The sequence below is a fragment of the Cyprinus carpio genome, chromosome B12 (assembly GCF_018340385.1).
Source record: "Cyprinus carpio isolate SPL01 chromosome B12, ASM1834038v1, whole genome shotgun sequence".
Classification (NCBI taxonomy): domain Eukaryota; kingdom Metazoa; phylum Chordata; class Actinopteri; order Cypriniformes; family Cyprinidae; genus Cyprinus; species Cyprinus carpio.
The window spans coordinates 14,481,461-14,503,439 of NC_056608.1; the positions used below are offsets into that span (position 1 = coordinate 14,481,461).

The following is a 21,979-nucleotide window of genomic DNA, read 5'->3' on the forward strand; positions in this document are numbered from 1 at the left end:
TAAGCTACAGGAACATTCCGATCCTGGCCTCTGTATCCCGCAAGACCATGATACTGTTGGCCGCAAACAAATGTGTAGTGCCAAAACATACAAATGACCATAAAAGGAATAAATATTTAAACACTGAACAAGCAAACACTTCCTATCAAACGCTTCTGGGAGACGAGGGAACCTCAGAGCATTGATAAAACTAAAATATACAGGCTACATGAATGTTAGGTTAGGTTTTCATACATGGATCAATGGGATAATCTTGAGTAAATGATGCAAGTAGGATGTCAAGGGAATCCTTTTATTTATATGCCGATTACTTCAGGAAGGGAACAGCATCCTCATGCTGCCTCAGAAAATTCAGGAAAAATGGATTTGGATGTGTGGAACTGGACACATAATGATTTCTCATATAGATCTTTTATAGCTATGCTACACCCACACAAGATAAGAGAGTTATTCTATTCAGAATTCAAAGGATTGCAATCACAAAACAAAAAAGAGTGAATTTTATGACTATTTGCAATTGTTTTTTTGTTTTTGTATACTTCCAGCTTTGCTTCAGTCACAAAAGAAGGCATTGTGTTCAGATTTATCTGAGAAAAACAATGGAAAAGAGTAGAAATATTATCATAATTTTTAGACCAAGATACAGTCTGATTGCAAGGACATTGGCACACTTTCATAAAGGAAGTGTCTACAATGTGATGAGGTAAAATGTTGAGTTATTTTGTTTAATATTTCCCATACAAAGTCAGCAATATGTATCCAGTAATTGTTCCAGTGTGACAATAGATGTTTCATAACCTGAATCATGTCACTGATACAATCAGTTGCTAGATTGAGGTCAAACGTAAATGTTATGTAACTAGCTCAATGCGATTCCTAGAAATCTTTCTAGCTATTAATCAAAATAATCTGGGTAAACCAGGCAATTCCTTTAAATTTATATAAACTCCTTGCCATATATAAACTCTTAAACACCATCATTTTCCATGAAATCATTACTATGAATATACAGTTTAAGGGAAAACATTTATTTTTCTATCCTCTAATATTCTAACATTTGTCTTACATTGTTATGGATTTCTTCTCTTACAACAACATTCGGACTCAGCTTATAGCTGAATTGATTTTTTGTTATATACCAGCCTATCATATGCATATAAGGACTATATAAAGTAATAAATAAGATTTTATGGTTATTTATACTCCTCCAGATGTAACAATAAATAAATATATAATAATATTTTTCATAATGTGCAGCTTCATGCACACTTTCTACAGTAGAGGTACATTTTGTGTTTTATAACGATAAATGCTTAAAATCAATTATTGAACATGGCATGTATTATTTTTTAACTTTTTAAATTTCATGTGCTGCCTGCTCACGTGAAACTTGTATCTAAGTGCATATGACATTGCAAAAATAACAGAAGTGAGACTGATAAACCACTATTTATGCAAATAAGTAGCTTTTTCTCACGAAGGATGTGGATTGAAGCCAAGCAGCCTGATTGCCAACAGGATCACAGACATCTTCAAGAGCCTCCCATAATGCATAGGGTCTCAGCGGCAGATCTTAATTTTCCATGGAGAAAGGAAACACAAACAAAGAAGAGTCAATAGATCATTAGAATCTAATGATGTAGCAATCAAGAACTGTAATCACTCAGAATTATATTCCGCAAAATAAAAATACAGTATCTACCAATAAAGTTTCATTTTTTGTAATATCAGAATTGTTATAATGCAATCAAGAGTAAACTACATTGTGCACAACTGATCACAATAACCATTGTGACAAAAATAAATATTATCATTTTCATGTTTATTAGTTTCTCAAGTCAAGTTATTGTAATGTTTAACATTACTCCACAATAATGAAATCAGCAGTGTTTGTTTATTTAACATTGCATAAGAGTGCTTACTTTATGTCTTCCTGTTGTCAGAGTTCTGTTTGAGAGGACAATACTTGAGTTATGATTTATTATTAGTAGTATCATCATAGCTTTGCGTTATGTAAAGATGGAGTGACACAATGACCTTTTGTACAGTAGATGATTTCCATAGAGGAAGAATCTAAATAAATCTGTTTTCCAGGGTACAGAATGTGCTATTCTGTGAGCTTGTATATTAAAACAATTTGTTTGGTAGATGGAGAGAGAAACGAAATCAAATTTGAGGGCTTTTAAAAGCTTAAAGGAATAGTTCAGTCACAAATGAAAATTTGCTGAAAATAAATTCGCCCTGAGACCATCCAAAAAGTTTGTTTCTTCACTGAAACAGATTTGCAGAAATTAAGCATCACTTGCCAGTGAATCTTCTGCAGTGAATGGGTGCCGTCATGTGTGCTTGATCTGTGCATATTTCTCTCCTGACTCGGACGAGACAACTTTTTTAGTGAAGAAAGCTGCTTGATCTGTGCATATTTCTCTCCTGATTCGGATGAGACAACTTTTTTAGTGAAGAAAGCATTAGAGCACCAGCTATCTGGTGGTCACAGGAGGTTTTCCATGGCCGCGGTTGGACACCCGACTTGTGCCCTTTCACAGCCGCCTGACCTGGAGGAGACCCTTGTGCAGCTGCTACCCGAATACCAAAGAAGTATAAGATTTCAGCTGATATTTGTAAAAAAAAGAAACAGGACGATGTAAAACCGTTATTTAACTGCAAACACTGCATTGAACCCGATCTGATACTGCGACACACACTGATTCCAGACCAGTGACTCTGAGGTTCTGTCACTGTGTCCGCTAGGCAGATGCAATGAGCTTTACGCAAAAACTCAAACCACAATAACCATCATTTCCGGCTGCAAGGCACACTATGCACACGACTGGAGCTTTCTCGTGGGAACTTGTTCGACACTTTACCTCTTGACTTTTTCATATTCACAGTCTGTCTAGATTTGGGTGCAAGCGCTACATAATGAAACCTCTACTATCGGCTCTGCATGCAGTTGAACACAGTTCAAAACACCAGGATATTTTAAAATATATATAAAATAAGAATTTTATCACAATTATAAGTTATTTATAGGCCTATAATATAAAGTGTGCTGGATGAAAAAGTGGGGTAAAATAATAAAGGGAATGCTGAAATGTGAGAGAAACTAAATGAAGGAAAAGTGTTTATGAAAGTACAGTAGTATCTCATATGAAGACAATTTAGCTGAGTTGAGGCTTTTTTCCCCGCTGGTGTTAACGATTCCATTTTTGACGTTTGTCTTCCCTCTAGTGGCAAACACAGCAAAACGCCAGTTAATTGCTAATATGTTTAATAACCGAATGCTGTTAAACATATTTCCTCGACCAGTGCGGGAAACCTTTAATTGTGTAGTTTTAACACATGTTCAGATATATATTACACAATCTTTTGATTGTGTAGTTTTAACACTTGTTCAGATTTATTTTTTAAATGATGTTTTTTTTTTGATTCTGGCCAATAAGATGTTTCATGATATAGTAACAGCAAAGGCGAAACTTGATTTTTATTCAATGCTAAGAACAAAACACAGTCACATTAACAATAACATTGGTTGTCAGACAAATAAATAAATAAATAAATAAATACACAAATGTAGGTGCTTTTAAGCCATTACATGTTTTCTGTTTTTACCAAAAGGTTTATGTATAAAGTCATTTATGAAATGAAAGATTTTTATTCTGTTTTATGTAATATTTGCTATTTTTTTTAAATAATGTTTGTGTTTTTACGTTCCAAAATGTCATTTTTGTAAACACTTTCTATCATACCCCCCAGTTTTTGTTAATATGGGTTTTTAAATTCTTCCTAAATAATTTTGAGTAAATAAAATGACAAATCAAATGCACAATTGTTTATTTTTCCAGGCTACAAAATTCACCAGTAAGAAAAGAAAACTTAAATCCTCCCAAAAATAGGTTTAATTGGATAAATCGTAGTATTCTGTAGGATACATCTTTAATTTAGCAATTTTAATCTTTTGTCCCAATAGATATTTCTATATAAATAAGAAGAAAAAAATACACTCTCTATTAACATTGCCTGCGTCAAGAACAATAGCAAAGTCTAACAACGCCTTCAATGCCTAACCATTTTTTCAATATAACGTTATAAGTTCAGATGGCATTCCAACAAGTACTCATTTTGTCCAAGAGATGTCGCTATTGGAAAACTTTACAATTACAACACGGCAATGACTCTGCAAACAGTCCAAGCATGTCTATTGGATGACAGGATCCGCCCAAGACAACCTCCCTGTGTTTTGGTGCACAAACAAACCTCATGTCTTTTAGGAGAGGTCTTTTGAAACAGCATCAATTTATATTAAAAGTGCTGTATGTAGGATTGACACCGAGTTGTTGAACTAGGTATTGCAGTCCAAATACAAAATATTTGAGAGAGTTTTTTTCACCCGGCCCCCCCCTCCTCAGACTTGACGCACACATAGGTTGCCAGATTGACGTCACAAACAGGAACGAGCGCACTTGACGATAAATGAAATTAAATACGCTGTGATTTCCGCACACTGGCAACCCGGGGTGTCGAAATACAATTGGGTAAACTGGCAGTTTGCGGGTTTCACAAACCAAAACAGCATTGTTTTTCAGATAAACAAGTATATTAACTTAGCATGTTTCTTAAATATCTGCAAACATATTATGGTATTGTTATGCTTTAGTAGAGTCAAAAACTTACATACAGCACATTTAAAATGAGAATGGTCAGTGATAGCCTGATGATTTTTTTTTCAGCTCTCTTCGTGACCTTCATGACATTCATTCAACAGAGACCATATTCTCACAACTCACATATTCTTACATTCCAGCATATTCATAGAGGAGCAGAAAGAATATTGTGGCATACATAACTGACGGAGACTCCAAATGCTGAATAACTTGGGGGTGGGTTTGAGGTGTCATGGGGCATTGTTGACTCACATGAATTTGATTCCCAAAACCTGAAAAGAAAAAAAAGTATCACAATGCAATATATATATATATATGTTTTTTGTTTTTTTTTTTCAATGTAAAGGGGGAGCCATTCTTGGAACAACACATAAAAGGACAGTTCATTTACAACCTCTCCCCACCCCCAAAGCTCCCGCCTCCCAATTCATCCAATCAGGCAGTGGGTGTTGTCTGTGTGTGAGCCAATAATGGCAAAGCACTTGTCCTTTGAAACACTACCATGATAAATTATTGTATGTCTGTCAGTCTTGTGTGAAGAGGAACCCTGTGAGGGAGGTGAGACTGAAGAGACCAGACCAGCATAACACAAATCATTTCCTTGATCTCCCACCTCAGTTCTTCTTCTATCATCACCATGCTGATTAAATCGTATATATTACTCATAAATAGTAGCCTAATGCTTTTGCCTTTACAATAATTTGCATTGTAATATTATAGTGTATTTAAAAATGTGTGTGTGTGTGTGTGTGTGTGTGTGTGTGTGTGTGTGTGTGTGCGTGCGTGCGCGCGTCTTTGTTTTTAGAAAATAAGCATCAGGTGTTTCCACATCAGCATCACTGTCCCACCTGAGCTTTTGAAACTCATAAGAGTTTAACATGTAGTTCCTACCTTATCTTTACAACTCTTCACCATTCTCTATATTAGCTGTGAATGAGAGTACTGAATATTGCCTAACGTCTCTTTCTCTCTGAACAACAATCTTATCTTCTCTTATCCTGTTTGACTCTACTAATTACAGACTTCAACCTGTTTTCATTGTGTCAGTCGTTGAAGCATAAAACCTGATACACTGACCCTTCGGTCAATCTATTGGTAGGTTGTAAGCAAAATGAACCTTACAAGTTAGCATCATGAGATCATTAAAATGTTATAAACTATCAATACTTCTATACTATAAAGTAGAGTAAAATATATACAAAAAATATATGTATTGGCTGATTTTAAGCCAGCATAGAAAACAGTATTAGCGTTAGCAGAGCTGAAAAACAGTTGCATAACAATTGTTATGGGGAGACAAAAAGATGTACAGCTATCTTTGCAAGTTTCTTGTATTGATTTCTCACACACTGGCTACACACAAACACTAGCTATGACGTGAGGTCTGTGCTTCTCTCAGATGACATGTTTTCTGTAGATACTCTTTCTAAAGCTTGTAGTTAATATTTGCTTGTTTTCTTAACCAGACTTGGGGCCAATTTGTCCCAGGTTCCATGGGGATCAATACTAATCTTATCTTCTGTGCAGAGTCCATTGGGTTAATGTGAACTCAGTGTAAAGGTTAGGCTGCGTGTGTATTCAACATCAGCAAAACCCATGTTGTCTGTTGTAGGTACTGTATGGCTAAAGATGCTATATATGCATAGTGGTATACTTTATGTTTTAGAAAATATATTTCTTCTTAAGCAGTGATAACGCAGTTAGTTTGTTAGAAAAGACTACAGCAGCTAGGTTCCCAGTCAAACCTGGTTTTGCTGCTTCAATTAAGGGTAAACGGGCGTGTAGAGGAGGGGCCTGGAATTAAAGCAAACCAGGACAGGAAATAAAGACCTTCCTGATTTATTAGAGTGTGTCATAAAACATCTCTCTGATAAACATTTAATAACCTTTATTGACCATGTTCGTCTTCAGCTGTTTGATTTGTAATATCACATCAGGAACTCATTATGTTAGCAATGACCTTGTGGTTGGTGGACAGGTGACAGATTCCAGGGAGAAACTGGAAGGACTATAATGCTTTGTTATACTGTGTAAACAGAGCAAAACAAAAAATTAAAGCAAATAACAAAATAATGTATGCCACAATTTGTGTGCTAGCGTATACTTGATGAGTATGTTTTAACCAATACTATGAATTTTTGTAAGTGATTTTAGTAGTAGTAATAGTAGTAGTGATATCCAGTAAAATAATTATATTTCCCGAGTTCGAATCCTGACTCGAGGACCTTTCCCGATCCCGCCCCCACGTCTCTCTCTCACTTCGCTTCCTGTCAGCTCTTCCCGATCCCGCCCCCACGTCTCTCTCTCACTTTGTATATATATAAATCATAACAGAGAACAGTAGCTATTGTAGTAGAAATATGCTATTAAAAATTCTGTATAAAAATTCTGTTGTCTTCTGTCTTCCGGTTGTATGTTTCTCTCGAATTTATTAATGAACCGATCGTATTAAGGTATTACTGGTCTACTGACATTTGTTAAGATATTTGCTTTAAACATTACAATGCTCACGATAACGTTCGTTAACTCTACAATACATAAATCCACTTTACCAGCTAAATTACTTAGTATTCTAAAGAAGGCGACGCGCTTGTTTAGCTGGAGGTATATAATGAATGTAGCTGAAAGAATACGAGATTCAAAAGCAGCGGGCGCGTTTCCTCCTCCCTCCTGACCTTGCGTCTGCTCGCGCGACTCCTCCAAACACGCCGCTGCCTTTTAAAGCGCGAGAAGGCATGAGCGCTGTCACTTTGACACTGAACGAGGCAGGCTCGGGAGCTTCCGTAGTCTCGTTCATTTACCCCCCTTTTCGTTTCCCTTTCTCACCTCGTCGAATACCCATCATCCTTTCATTTCTTCTTTCTACATTGTACCGTAACTTTCAAAGCCCCTTGTCGCCATGTACCGGTATTTCGGGGAGCTGCTGGCTCGCGGAGCGGGTAACGCTCTGGCCTCGGGATGCGTCGAATCCGCTCTGCCGGCTTCCTCTTCTCTGCTGAGGGTGCGTCACTACAGCGATGCCGCTGACAAGGAAGATGACCCGAACTTCTTCAGAATGGTGGAGGGCTTCTTCGATCGCGGCGCTGCTATTGTGGAAAACAAGCTGGTGGAGGACCTGAAGACCCGGGAGACGCCGGAGCAGAAGAGACACCGCGTGCGGGGGATCCTCAGAATCATCAAGCCCTGCAACCACGTCCTGAGCGTGTCCTTCCCCATCAAGAGAGACAACGGAGAATGGGAGGTTATCGAGGGTTACCGGGCACAACACAGCCAGCACAGAACTCCCTGCAAAGGAGGTAAGCGATATTGTTTTTTATACCTTGCAGTAAGAAGGCATAATATATCAGTTTACGTGTTTTGCGCAACAAGATGTTTAACAGCAGTTTCGGTTTGCAGGGTAAGTGCATTCATGCTGACAGTTGTTGACACGACGACTTGCAAATCACTGTGTGCTCTTTTATTTATTTTGTAATATTTTTGTATGGCTTTAAACGTGGTATTTGTATAGATTTGATTAATTCTGCTCTGCCAATAATATATCACCTTGACACACCTTGCACCTGCACAGGTGTATGTATCAGTATCACTTGGGGAGAGAAGCCAGACACTGAAAATTCTCCAAAATTCTGTTTTCCATTATTTTTTTTTTTTTTTCTTTTCTGGATTGTATGGTTTCATTCCAATTCATTTCTATTGTGAAATATCATCTCTAATCAAATGAATTCGGAACCTTTTGCAATTACAACTTAAGTTTTTAACTTGGCTTTAGTCAAAATAACAATTAGTCTGCCATGTAAGTTGACTATTTGGTCAAATAAACTGCATCAATACAGAGCATAATCCCAAACAACAAAAAATGCATAATTCTATTTTTATTTTTTTTTTTTATGAAATAAAGCATTCCACAACTTTATAAGAGTTTTTCAGAAGACCTCTATAGCTGAGTCACAGTACAACTTTTACAATATATTGTTATTATTACTATTACATTTTACTACACAATAATTATAGATAATTCATTTCACATGTCAGGTTAAACCGAGATATTATTTTTGATGGACAACTGACTGAAAACCCTTGTTTTGCTGTGTGTATTTGTCAATTTAAAAATATATATATATTTTTTTTTATTATTAAACTTCCTATTTTAAAAGAAATGGAATGACATAAATCGTACAGCCCTATTAAAACTCTCAGGTTTAGTTTTTTTTATGTGCCTTGGTTTGTTACTTTTGTTTTTGGATAGGCTGTTTGTGGTTTTTGTTTGACCTCAGAATATGCTTGACATGTTTATTAGTCATTAATTTGAACATTGCAGTTTCAGTTGTTTATACTAACTTGCAACTGATTGTACCTTTATGTCAAACAAGAGCAACAAGTTGTCTCAAGTCAACTGTGTGTTTTCAGTACACAAAGAATCATTCAGTTTCGTTCAGAAGGTTCATTAGTGTTAGGTTAATAAACATTCTCCTGGGTGTTAGCTGATAAGGAAGAGGTCGATACACAGTCTGTAATGTATAAAATGAGATGTGATGTGTTTATTTTTTGTGATTTACCAAAATGCATATACTCCAATGAAAGGGGCCCATACCGAGGCATCTCCTCTTGTTGTAAATCATGGGAGGCCCACAGAATCACATTCTTTCTTAACAGCAGATGTTAAGAAGCAGTGGTCATCAAGAGACTGAGGCAGTGCAGAGTGGGAGGGGGAGATGTCATCATGGCACTGCATTGTGGGTGATTTGTGGGGTGATGTACCGTGAGAGAGAGTTGTAAGGGTGGATATGGGGGTGGGGCTCAAGCGCTCTAGCTCGTCATCTGTGTGACAGGACCACTCTGCTCACATTTACACATAGCATTTGGAGACATCTAACTTCACCAGTGTGTATTTTGTATAGTCCATCCAAAAATGTAAATTCTGTCATTTACATACCTTCATGTAGTTCCAAACCTGTGTGACTTTAATTCCTCTGCAGAACATAAGCTAAAGATATTTTGTATAATGTTGGTAAGAAATGTTTCAGTTCCTGTTAGATTTCATAGTCTTTTTTTTGAATACACCATATCTTCTGTCAATGAAGCCAATGGAAACCGAAAATGTTTTCTTACAAACATTATCAGACAGTCATGTGTCTTGCAGTGAGTCAGTAATTTTATAGGCCATAATTTTTCATGAGAAAAATACTGATCAACTTTTTTTACTTAAAGTGCTTATAGTTGACCACATCTATTTTCTAAATGTATGTTTTTGATGTTATTGTGAAAAATTCATGCTTGTTTTACATACCACCCCTCCAAGGTCATGATCATCTCCATTATCAGGCACAAAATGGAGCACCTTGGGTAAATCATGATGAATCAGAACACCAGCCAATCAGAAAAGCTCGCTGCTTGTAAATCATTTTACTTAAATGCAGCCCCTTTAATCGATCATGCAAGGCAGACCCTTGTACTTCATGGCTCAAAGACTGTCAGACGAAAGTGCTGTCAGCTAATGGCTCTGCATTTCATCATCTGTTAGCCAAAGTCGTGCACGTGAATGTTGGAATCACTGGATCAGCAGAAATGCTTGGCTGCGTATCCTGTGTATATTTGCAAGAGTAATGGAACAAAAAGATGGCATGAGTCAGACTTGTGCAGGAAGTGCACATCCTGGTTATGATCAAGCACTAGGTTGGCTCGCTAGGTGGAGTCGTAGGAGATGCTGGATAGGTTTCCTCCTGTGGTTTTTTTTTTTTCCTTCATTCTGTGGATACAGTAGGTGATCTATGCTGAGTCATTCCTCCACTCAAGAGCCCCCACCATCTCCCTCGCATCATTTTCTCCACCCCTCTGTGTGTATAAATGAAGACCATTTCAGCTATAGCGGAAAAAAACACATCTGTTCAGCTTGTGAGCTTTTAAACGCAGACAAAAAGATGCCCAGAGGGGCTGCTTTTCTTATGGGCTTTTCAGCAATAAAAAGATATCATGTTCAGTGGTTTAGTTCCATATTGGCCTGTATGTTGGCAGCTTTCTCACTTGTATTATGAACATTTAGAGCACATAATTTCACTCATTTGGGCCAGACATCACCATTTGCATTTACAGAAGCATTGTGAATTAATACAGTTATTACAGATTATAACAGATTATTCCCAGTCTAATTTTCCACTGCTTATGCAGGATGCCAGTCTGTTATTTCTGATATGTCTGTCAGGCCATGTGGCAGTGTGTGTCAGAGACAGACACACTCATTCACACAGTCAATCAAGATTCATGATGCAGCCTGGCAGAGGAGCTGACTGGACACAGAGTCATTGCAGCCTCTGGCCCAAAACACATACTCACATAAATACACAGGACTCCCCCTGCACACATGACTTTCAGATAACCTTTGCTTCACCAGATTGTACAGAACATTGTGTCCTTTTGTACTGAAATATTTTTTTCCACTTTATTTTGTGTATAACTGGATAATTTGTACAATATAATATAAATATAAAATATATATAATATAAAATATTATGTGTCCTTTTGATTGCACAGATAAATGTTAATTAAGATCTACATGAAAACTAGATTCAGTCATTGCTGTGCAATTATTTCCGCAATTATATATTTATTGTTGCACAATAAGACACCCAGTTTATCATTGTGTGCTCAAGGTGTGTGTAGCATATATAGTATGCTTTATTAGAAACCCAGTCTCTGTGCACTTTGAGGTCACGTCCGTGCTGTGGCTTGCTTTAGGAAACCAGCATTAGGCGCCAGCTTCTTAGAAGGGAGTGATGGTAGCACCTGTTCTAATGGAGCATGACCAGAGCACACAAGTTGAGCTGCAATTTTAGCTGCAAGGCTGGAAAAGGTGACCTGTGTCCTTTGAACATGAGCTGGCACAAAAAAAGTCTTAAAATGGTCTTGGTTTATTACTAAACTGCATTTTTTGAAATTGAACTAGGCCTAATGTTCAGGAATACAATGTTGTATGTTTCCATGCAAAAAGTTACACGAATCATTCATTAATTCTGACTTCATCTTGTATTCTGTCCTGTTTATCCTCATTCAATTTAGAATGAAGACACTGCTAAAAAACTGACCAGAAGTCTATACAGCTTCAGAGTGTCTGTTTGTTTAAGCCAGTTTTGTGTGTTCTTGGTGTTTGAGGTTTTGGTAACCAGTTGATTCCTTGTAATGCTTGTGATTGAACCCAGTTTCATGGGCCTTTTTGCTTTTCCTTTTTCAGGTATCCGATACAGCATGGATGTGTCTGTGGATGAGGTTAAAGCTTTGGCCTCCTTGATGACGTACAAGTGTGCTGTTGTTGGTAAGCTTTGTGTTTTTTTCCCCAAACATCAAGTTGAGGTGAATTCTTCTTCTGGATTTTGCATTAGATCTCTTTTATACTCAAATGCATTGTTTTTAATAATTCAGAGTTATTTTAGATTTTGAAAATCCTTCATCCTTATAGATTGCACATAACTTATCTTCTTCTAGATGTGCCATTTGGTGGAGCTAAAGCTGGAGTGAAAATCAACCCCAGGAATTACTCTGTAAGTACACATGTGTGTCTAGACTCTGAGCACACAGACTACTGAAATAACTCTTTATCATGTCTGTGGACTTTGTTTGCCTTTTTCATGGGCTCAATGAAGAGGAAACACATTTCATGCCATCAGTCCTCCTTTCCTTTTAAAATGGGCCTTGTTCCCTGATTGGATGAAGTCCTGAAAGAAGAGTCCACAATATAAAGATTTTTCAGTGTGCAGCAGTAGATCTTCCTTGTTCTGTTTAATATGTGTAGAGTCTGTAGTCCTTTCTGAACCTTATTGCTCCAGGGAGTGAACATGTTTTCTTTCTTTCTCTGAGGAATGACTTTAGGGAAATGTAAATGCTTAAAGAGCAGTCTTTTAAAACCAGACATACATGGAGCTTCCGTTTTTTTTTTTAATGTTATGTTTGTCATAAGCTATAAGGGGCAAAAAAACATATAATTTAAGACTGTTTTTATATAAATTTACTTTTTTTGTGCTGTTCAGGATAATGAGTTGGAGAAAATCACAAGAAGGTTCACCATTGAGCTGGCCAAAAAGGGATTCATTGGTGAGTTTACTGATTCAATTGTGCTTTTTGACCTCGCTTTTTTAAATGCCACACATGACCCCTCCACCAAGACCTCCAGGAAAATATAACACAATATACAGTACTGTCAAAAATGTAGTTTCATTTAAATTAAAATTTTATTTAGTAGAGATGCATGACTGTGTCAGTTAGTGACAGTTATGACAGTACATTTCATACATTTAAAAAAAAAATCATTTTAACTTTATATTCATCAAAGAATCCTGAAAAAAATATATCACTGTTTGCACAAAAATATTAAGCAGCACAACTGTTTCAACATTGATAAAAATAATTGTTTTTTGAGCACCAAATCAGCATGTTTGAATGATTTCTAAAGGATCATGCTTTCTCATGTGTTTCATGCATCTTATGTGTTTTACTGCATATTTAATCAGATTAATGCAGCCTTGATGAGCATAAGAGACTTAAAAAAAACAACGAGATACCTTTTGTAATAACACTTCATTGCAATTATTAACTTTGCTTCTGTGCTCTTTTAACCCGGAAGAGCTTCAGTACCTCGGTGCTGTCAAAAATAAGTCCCTCCTTATGCTTCCCTGCCCCCTTTGGAGCTTTTTTTGGAAATGTATTCAGGGTGCAAGGCTGTCTGCATAGCTTTTATCTGGAAGCCTTGCCTGTTTTCCTGGCCAAAGCAGCTGGCACTGGTATGGGGGAAGGGCAGTGTGCTCTCACAGCGTCAGAGCGGGCACTGAAACTACAGCTCTCTGTTAAAACACAAGCTGCCTACTCAGATCATTTGTTGCATTGCCTCTTTTCCTGGAGATGTGCAATCAAGCATTCATATTAGAGAACAATTAGAATAGTTCATGATAACCAAAGCGAAACCTGAGTGGTCTCTGTCTGGTCCCATGACCACCATCTGCTTTCATAACGCAGCTGACAAGTTGTAAAAATATCTCTTTCTTCTCTCCCTCTCCTGAATCTTTCCATTCAGGACCTGGCATTGACGTTCCTGCCCCTGACATGAGCACTGGTGAGAGGGAAATGTCCTGGATCGCTGACACCTATGCTAACACTATTGCCCACACTGTAAGCAGCTGTCTATTTTATTAAATTATTAACCATGCTCATAAAACTCTCATTGAGGTTTTTCCCTTTTATCACTTGTAGCTTAACATACCTAGCCTCTTTTAACCAAACTGGAAGGTTAAAAAACATATACCATAAAAGATATTTGAGCAATAAGTGTTACAAAAACAATAGAGATTAGAGTCTTCAGTCAGAAGTAAATTTTTCATTGTCATCTTTATCAGCAGCCTTACACACTGATAGTGTTATGCTATCTATATGACAGACTGTGAAATGTTTACCTTTGTGCCCTAATAAATGGATAGGTTACGGCTTTATTTGCATGCACAATAGCAACCAGATTGCTGCCTTATTATATATGTACATATTTTAGAGTGTTTTTCCTTTTTGTGATATGATTTTAGATGACAGCTTGAACTAGCACAGAAAGAGAATAAAGCTGGGTTATTTATGCATGAAGATTCCTAAAGTTGAAAGAGGCTGTCTGAAATTACAAACATGGCCAAATCCTACAGATTTTCTTTTAGTGTATTTTCTGCTGTTCTTGTGGTCAGGGTTATTCCTCCTAGAGGGCTCTTATTATAGTTACATCATCCTCTAAAACAGTACTAGCACTATCACCATGGCAACAAAAGGATGGCCATGTTTTGTTCTTTTTTTATATTTTTAAGTGGGAAGGTAATGACTGTGTTAAACAATATCCAGCTTACTGATCCTGAAAGGATCCTTTGGAAGATAGATTTTTGCCAAGTCAGGCTGTGGAGAAGGCAAGAGTCCAGTAACATCCAAGCACAATGTCGCCCTGGAAACAATTTGACCTCAGAGTGCAACATTTTATGTAACATTGCCTTTTCTGTAGCTGTAAGAGATGTGCTGTAACCACAGACAAATAATTGAGACCCTTATAAAACTGACCTGGTTCTTAGTTCTGGCATATAAAATGTCCCATGTATATTTAGCTTATTAAAATTACAGTCAACAATTATTTCACAATATGGCTGAGGGGCTGGGTAAAAAAATATTGATTTTCTTGATTTAAATCGAAACAATATTGATTCTTAAAAATCGATCAGTCTATCCTGTTTTCAGTTAGTGAATGGAACATTGAAGCGCACACCCCATCAATTAAATCGCAATAAGCTTTGTGCTTTGTTATCTTGATATGAAACAAATAATCATATTTCAAATTCTGTCCATTTTATTGCAATATTTCAGCACGAAATAAACATGAATGAATGTCCGTAGGTATTAAAAGAAAGAGTACAACTTACTGAAATCGGTATCTTGTAATCACTTAATTATTTGTTTCAACCACACAAAAGACATCAATATAACTAAACGTTTTCTAAATGCTACCAATAAAGTGAATTTAGTCATCAATGTACAGTATTTGAGTTAAAAAAAAATATTTCTAATGGTTTTAGTTTTAGTTAGCTATAACGTTGATCTAAATGTAAAAATGGGGGGCGGGGGGCATGAAAAATCCAGTATTGACTGTCACTGACTAATTAAAAACGTTGCTTGGCCAAAAGCTAATGTGTTTCAGATACAAGGGAAACTCTGTCACTGTTCTACAAGGGAACAGTAAATGATTGATGGTATCAGTGGACTGGAATACAGTTGAGTTTGTAAAGGGCAATAATCACTCTTCACTCATAATGCAGTCTCAGCAGATTTGCATGTGCAGAGTGGCAGTCGAGGGAAACGTTGTGTAAGCTTAGACTTATTATCAGACATGCAAATCATCTTGATTTAAATGTCCAGCAGTAATGAGATACTTTGATTTCTCTTCTCAGCCCAGCAGATGTTTGATTATGATGCATATTCTATGTGTATATTTTTTAATATTGCTTTACACTTGTTTGGAGGTTAAGAAGGTTACTGTAATGCATATAGTATTGAAATGCTATATTGAAATACCTATTGAAATGTCCGTCCCCAGCAGTAACCTCTACCCTGGCCACAGGTCTCTTGTCTCGATGGCGTTTCCTCATTCAGTGACATAAATTGGACTATAGTAGCTGCCCTTGGGCAAGCTTGCAAGCTGCGCTTTGAGTGTGACTCCTCTCACGTACCCTTACGACAGCACAAGACCCCTTTACACCAATTCAAGAGCTCTGGTTGTTAGTGTATCACATGTTGTCCTCATCCCACCCTCTGAACAGCCCCGGCTGGTGCTTGTGTTTTTGGATGAGAAACAGACAGCCAGTGTTGGCTGAAGTGTTGAGTTGAGAACCAAGCACTGGTTTTTATTCAGAACAGGTTTCATTTTAAAAAAGAAATTCTGGAACTGAAAGTTTTCCATCACATTCAGTTTCATTATTTGTTCTGCATTAATGTGGAGTTTAAGATACACATTCATAGCATGTTTTTTTTTTAAAGTATCATATACTGTTGTTGTTTTTTTTTTATATTTTTAGTACATCGTGTTGGCCTAAATTAAATGCCATGGTGACTAGCTGAATTTTTATTTTCAGTCAATGTTTATTTAATGTCAAGTAACAAAAATGTTTCTTTTTTTTTTTAAGTTTTAGTTTTAAAGTAGTTAACTATATTAACTCGTCGTTGTTAGTGTTTATTCTGCAGCTGAAAGAATAATACATTAATTGGCCCATTTTTCTGTCTTGTTTGTGTGTCTCTCTTTCTCTCTGTAGGATATCAATGCCCACGCCTGTGTGACGGGTAAACCCATTAGCCAGGGTGGTATCCATGGCAGAATCTCAGCCACTGGTCGTGGAGTCTTCCATGGCATTGAGAATTTCATCAATGAAGCCTCATACATGAGCAAACTGGGCCTGAACCCTGGATTTGCTGATAAAACCTTTATTATTCAGGTATAAATGGCAATTTGAACAGTTGGACTGACAGTTAGAACTTCACTTTAACTTATTTTTCTTATTTTTTTTGATACAACAAAACTTTACTGGTAGAGTGAAGTAACTCAAATAGAGATGTTTAGCAGAATGTTCATTTTGCTCTATTTTATGCTTATTGTGACCAGGAATTATTGAGTTAAAAGAGGAAAAAAAGCTATAATATTGTCTTAGTAAATCATATGAACTGCTTTGTAATTTTTGGAGCTTGACTGCCACTGATCAAAATATGTTTTAATTTTATGGAAAGAAGCATTGTCAATATTATACAAAACGTATGTTATTCTTGTGGCACGTTAAGTCATACCGGTTTGTAATTAAATGAGGGTGAGTAAATGATTACAGACTTTTCATTTTGGGCTGAAATAACCAAGTGACAGCATGATATGCTAACTAAATATTATTTCGCTGACACAAAAAGGAAGAGTTAATCATATGTCAGCATCTAGTTCATCTCAGTTCCTTGAAATCACGTGCTGTTTGAATCCCACTACAAATGACAGCTCCGCTTTATAGCTGTAAAATCTGTTGACTTTGCCTGCAGATCTGTTCTCTAGGATTAAGATTGAGTTGTTTTGTTGCAGTTTTCGGGTTCTAATGAATTTCAGTCTTAATCACAGTGTGCTCGAAACTCTTAAAATCAACCAGTGCAGCCCAGACTACAGGGGGGAGGGATTCTCATCGACTGTTGCTCTGGGATTACTGCCTCAGAAATTACATTTTCTTTCTAAAGAGTTACTACCATGTGTAACAAAGAGACAAGAAAAGATGTTGCCACGTGTTATGGATTTAGAGCAGTGCAGAGAAGAGATAGCCTAGTCATTAGTATCAAACGAAGACTCCGGAGAGGAGTGCATTACATAATTCTTTTGAACGGAGTTAGTATGACAGCTTCCCATTTGTCCTTTTTTAATGTGAGCAGCTATATTCATCCCCCTTTGACATGCACGTGACATCTTGCCAGAAATTCCTTTAAAGAGGTAAATAGGCTTCCCAGTATAATCTAGTTCCAGTTTTTCTGTTGTAATTATGACAAAGATGCTTGTTTTTTTTAAACGTTGATAGCTAGTCTATGCTAAATCAGACCACACGGGGGCGCCATTGCCACAAAACAACTAAAAAAATAAACTAAACAGGATTCTATTCTTAACTTATTCTAATTTCTTATCCTATCACGCAGGGTTTCGGTAATGTGGGTCTGCATTCCATGCGTTATCTCCACCGTTATGGTGCCAAGTGTGTGGGAATTGCTGAAATCGATGGCAGTATCTGGAACCCCAACGGCATGGACCCCAAAGAGCTGGAGGACTACAAACTGGTCAGTTAGGAGTCCATTTACAATTGCATTTTAGAATCCCTGGTGAGAATTTACCCTTCTTTCTGTACCTAAACTGTTTCTTGAAAATATTTCTGCTTTCTCTTTAGCAACATGGTACCATTGTGGGCTTCCCCAACTCTCAGCCATATGAGGGGAACATTCTGGAAGCTGAGTGTGATATCCTCATCCCTGCAGCTGGAGAGAAACAGCTGACCAGGAAGAACGCTCACAATATCAAAGCTAAGGTCTGACACCAACAGCATCATTCAGATGTGATTGTGATGCTTAAATGGTTTTCACCAGTACTGAACATATATCCTTTTTATTGCTTCAGATTATTGCTGAAGGTGCTAATGGTCCCACTACGCCAGATGCTGACAAGATCTTCTTAGAGAGGAACATCATGGTCATTCCAGTAAGAGAACAACATTCTCTCAAACTCTGTCGTGCTTCAGGAAAGTAGAAATGGGAATAATGATTCATATCTTGATGTGCAGGACATGTACCTGAACGCTGGAGGTGTCACAGTCTCTTACTTTGAGTGGCTGAAGAACCTGAACCACGTCAGCTACGGTCGTCTGACCTTCAAGTATGAGAGGGACTCCAACTACCACCTGCTGAGTATGTGTTTAAACAGCCGCTCTATCAGCCTCAGTCACTCAAAGAGTAGCAGCATGAAATCAATGGACTTGCATCATTACATATTTCAAAGCTATTGTCTGCCAGCAGGCATTTTTATCTCTTCAGAATGTTCCCTGTAACACCCTATGTGTTCTTGTTTTTCTTGATTCCCTTTCTTTTCATCACTCCCTCTCTTTTAGCATTTATTCTTAGCATGAGAATGTCATGGGCAGTAATTAGATGGGATGGGAGCCAGAGTTATGAAGCTGCTTTTGAAGAGATGTGTCCGTTTTAAAGTTGACAGAATTAAAGTTGACTGATAACATTACATTGTGATGGTACCGATTTGTGGTCCCTTTTAACAAAAAAATTTGAACAAGTAGATCTCTGTTAGGGTGGAAATAAAAATATTTGCAGATGACTATACTATATACCAAAAGTAAAGCTGAAAGTAATGCTGTATGAACCATTAATGTTAAATATGGTCTGAAAATCTACTGTGAGGTTTGGAAATTTGAGTCTGGAAAAGTATGGAATTTTGAAATGGAAAATGTATAGGAACTTGAAGTTGAATAATTGATCAACCTGTTTTTTTTTTTCTTTTGTCCAGTGTCTGTGCAAGAGAGTCTTGAGAGGAAGTTTGGAAAGCAGGGTGGCCCAATCCCAATTGTCCCAACTGCTGATTTCCAGGCTCGTGTAGCTGTAAGTGCCCATAATGTTTTACTTTCTTTGCCTTGTATGCTTGTGTGTTTTTTTTTTCCCAATCCCAATTTTTTTATTTTTTGTTTTTTTGGTTCGTGTATTATGGGTTGACATGCATGCAAGGTCAAAAAACACTTTCATTGTCTTATAATATGCATTTATTTTAACCTTACTTGCTCACTGACTTCGCTCAACGATTCATTTTTCCAAAGCCCCTCCTTTGCTTGACACTAATCTGCGTTGATTGGTCCGATTGGTCTCATTTTAATTTCAACATGCCTGTAATGACTGATAAAGCACCGTTTTTGAGTGCAGTGCTGCTTTGTGCACAGACGTTACCGGGGATTACCGCTATTTTTTGACTGATAAAGCAGCGTTTTTGAGCGCAGTGCTGCTTTGTGCACAGACGTTACCGGGGTTTTATGTTTTTTTTTTTGTTCACATTTAATTTAAAAATCACTAAACAGAAATTCACTTTTTCAACCAAGTTATCACTTCAGTGATTGACGTTGATATGTCAGCTATTGACTAGATTTCATTGCTTACAGAATGGCAGTGCAGTCAGTCAGTCCTAAAGACTGAATTTGAAGAAAAATTTTTTTATGTGCTCTGTGAACAGAGCTTTGGAGTTCTTTCCAAGATCAGCAGTTTTTAACCCTCATGTCATGTTTATGCGTTGTTGTGATGTGATGTTTTTGTCATACAGGGTGCCTCGGAGAAGGACATTGTGCACTCTGGTCTTGCCTACACCATGGAGAGGTCGGCCAGGGTAAGTTCCTGTAATATCACTGAAAAGATTTGCAGCCATATAGCTTTCGGTCACACCATCTGTAAAACAACACCAGGTAGAGCAAAAACCGCCCTTGACTTCACCCTTAGCTGCTTTATAGCAGTGTTGTGTTGTCATAAAACAGTTTAAAGATAATTTTAACTCATCCACAATGTTCAGCCCTGGCTTCAGGCAGATTTTAGTCTAGTGTGGTATGAGCATTGTGCAAAGAAAACCACCTCGCCCATTGCACAATGTCATAATTGTTTATTCATGCGTTTTCTCTTTATCCTCCGTGCTTTGTAAGAGAGTTTTAATGTAGTCAAACCTGTACTTATATAGTAATATTTTCCCTTTGCAGCAAATTATGCGCACAGCAAACAAGTACAACCTTGGCTTGGATTTGAGGACGGCAGCTTACGTCAACGCCATCGAGAAGGTCTTCAAGGTGTACAATGAGGCTGGCCTGACCTTTACATAAAAGACCCAAACAAAAAGAAGACAAAACGTCCATCAACCTCTTGATTCCCCTTCACAACCTTTTTAACATATCAGAGTTTACATCAGCCTAACCCCTACTTCCTCTATTATAACACCCTCATGCTGTCATATCCCAGAAGCTCCGTCCTCATGAGTTTGAGAACTATAAAGCGGTTTAATCTGTTCTGATGCTGCAGTTCTCACTGCTTTGCTGTATGTGATGTGGTCTCAAAACAAACTGGCGCCAATAATCAGATTTCTCAACCATGTCTTGTTGTAACTTGTTTATTCCATCCTTGATTTTTGTATTGATCTGTGTTAAACTACCGTGGTAGTCTTCAAATGCAGATGTAGCACACTGTTTTAAATGTCTGTTGATTTGTCATGTTGGCCCTGGCTTCCTCTCGCCTTGAAATATTACTTCAACTTGGTGCGTTTATGTCCTGGTAGGTTTTATTAACTTTATTCTTATTGTTCGTTCTTGCAAACCATTTAAACATGGTTATTGCTCAAGTAAGAAGCGCGTTAAAGATGCCTTACACCTGTGAGCAGGAGTTTTATACTCTGACACTATAGTTCATGCAGTGCATCACACAAAGGAAAATCCAGCCTTGATTCACCTCATCTCATTGTTTTGATCTAGAGATGTAATGAAGTTCTAGCTGACAATGTGCAGTACATTTAGGTACAGATGTTCTTTTGTATCTGAGGCAGTTCACACCCCATAACTTTTAGAGATCTGTTAGTTGTTAAACCTAGAGGACCTGAGGCACTCGTGCTTAAATGAGAGCTGAAAGTTCCTTGCCAAGCTTATCTGCACCCATATCTGGAACTATGTTTTGGAAGTTTATATTGCCTTTTTGTTGAGAATAAAACAAATTATCATAATATATTTTCTGTTGTATCTTTTTTTGGAACTATGTTTTTTATGTTTATTTTGTATTTTTTTTTAGTGTTCCTGTTATGTAATTATTAGGATTGGCAATGAATTAAAATATTGGTAATTTAACAATCGAGTAAAAATAAGGCTGAATTTTAAATAATGTAACTAGTTTGACTGGTGTGACTTTTGCCATTTTTGCCTTGTCATTTATGATTTGCACTAACTTATACCATAGATAGCAGGAAACATAAAAAAATAGAAAAGGTATCATATCAAACCTTTCAGAAGAAAATGTTTTCATGGGAATAAAACACTTTAATTGACATGCAAAAACAACAACAACAACAGATATTTCTCTCTAACTCTAATTCTACAGAATAATTACCAAATGTGCATGAGGTGTGTTTTTGCTTTTTTTTTTCAATTAAGGAAAGGTGCTGAAAAATGAATCGTTATATATTTGTAATTGTACACTAATACTATTTTGTACATGCAACTTAGCTAGTTTTATTGAAA

The 21,979-nt window shown here is 37.1% G+C and overlaps 1 protein-coding gene across 1 annotated transcript; it reads left to right on the forward strand.

Moving 5' to 3' along the window:
- Positions 1-7,395: 7,395 nt before the first annotated feature.
- On the forward strand, positions 7,396-21,470 carry glud1b (glutamate dehydrogenase 1b). The gene is made up of 13 exons (XM_042735525.1): positions 7,396-7,960; positions 11,890-11,970; positions 12,141-12,196; positions 12,683-12,746; positions 13,723-13,817; positions 16,472-16,651; positions 17,871-18,008; positions 18,116-18,253; positions 18,343-18,423; positions 18,506-18,629; positions 19,240-19,331; positions 20,038-20,100; positions 20,462-21,470. The coding sequence occupies exons 1-13, from the start codon at positions 7,564-7,566 to the stop codon at positions 20,579-20,581; spliced, it is 1,629 nt and encodes a 542-aa protein (XP_042591459.1). The 5' UTR covers positions 7,396-7,563; the 3' UTR covers positions 20,582-21,470.
- Positions 21,471-21,979: the final 509 nt, after the last annotated feature.

Excerpts from the sequence above, each read along its gene's own strand:
- glud1b (XM_042735525.1), top strand. The coding sequence starts at position 7,564 with ATGTACCGGTATTTCGGGGAGCTGCTGGCTCGCGGAGCGGGTAACGCT. Across the intron at positions 18,630-19,239 it reads CTCCAACTACCACCTGCTGA|TGTCTGTGCAAGAGAGTCTT; the intron begins GTATGTGTTTAA and ends TCTTTTGTCCAG. Across the intron at positions 19,332-20,037 it reads ATTTCCAGGCTCGTGTAGCT|GGTGCCTCGGAGAAGGACAT; the intron begins GTAAGTGCCCAT and ends TTTGTCATACAG.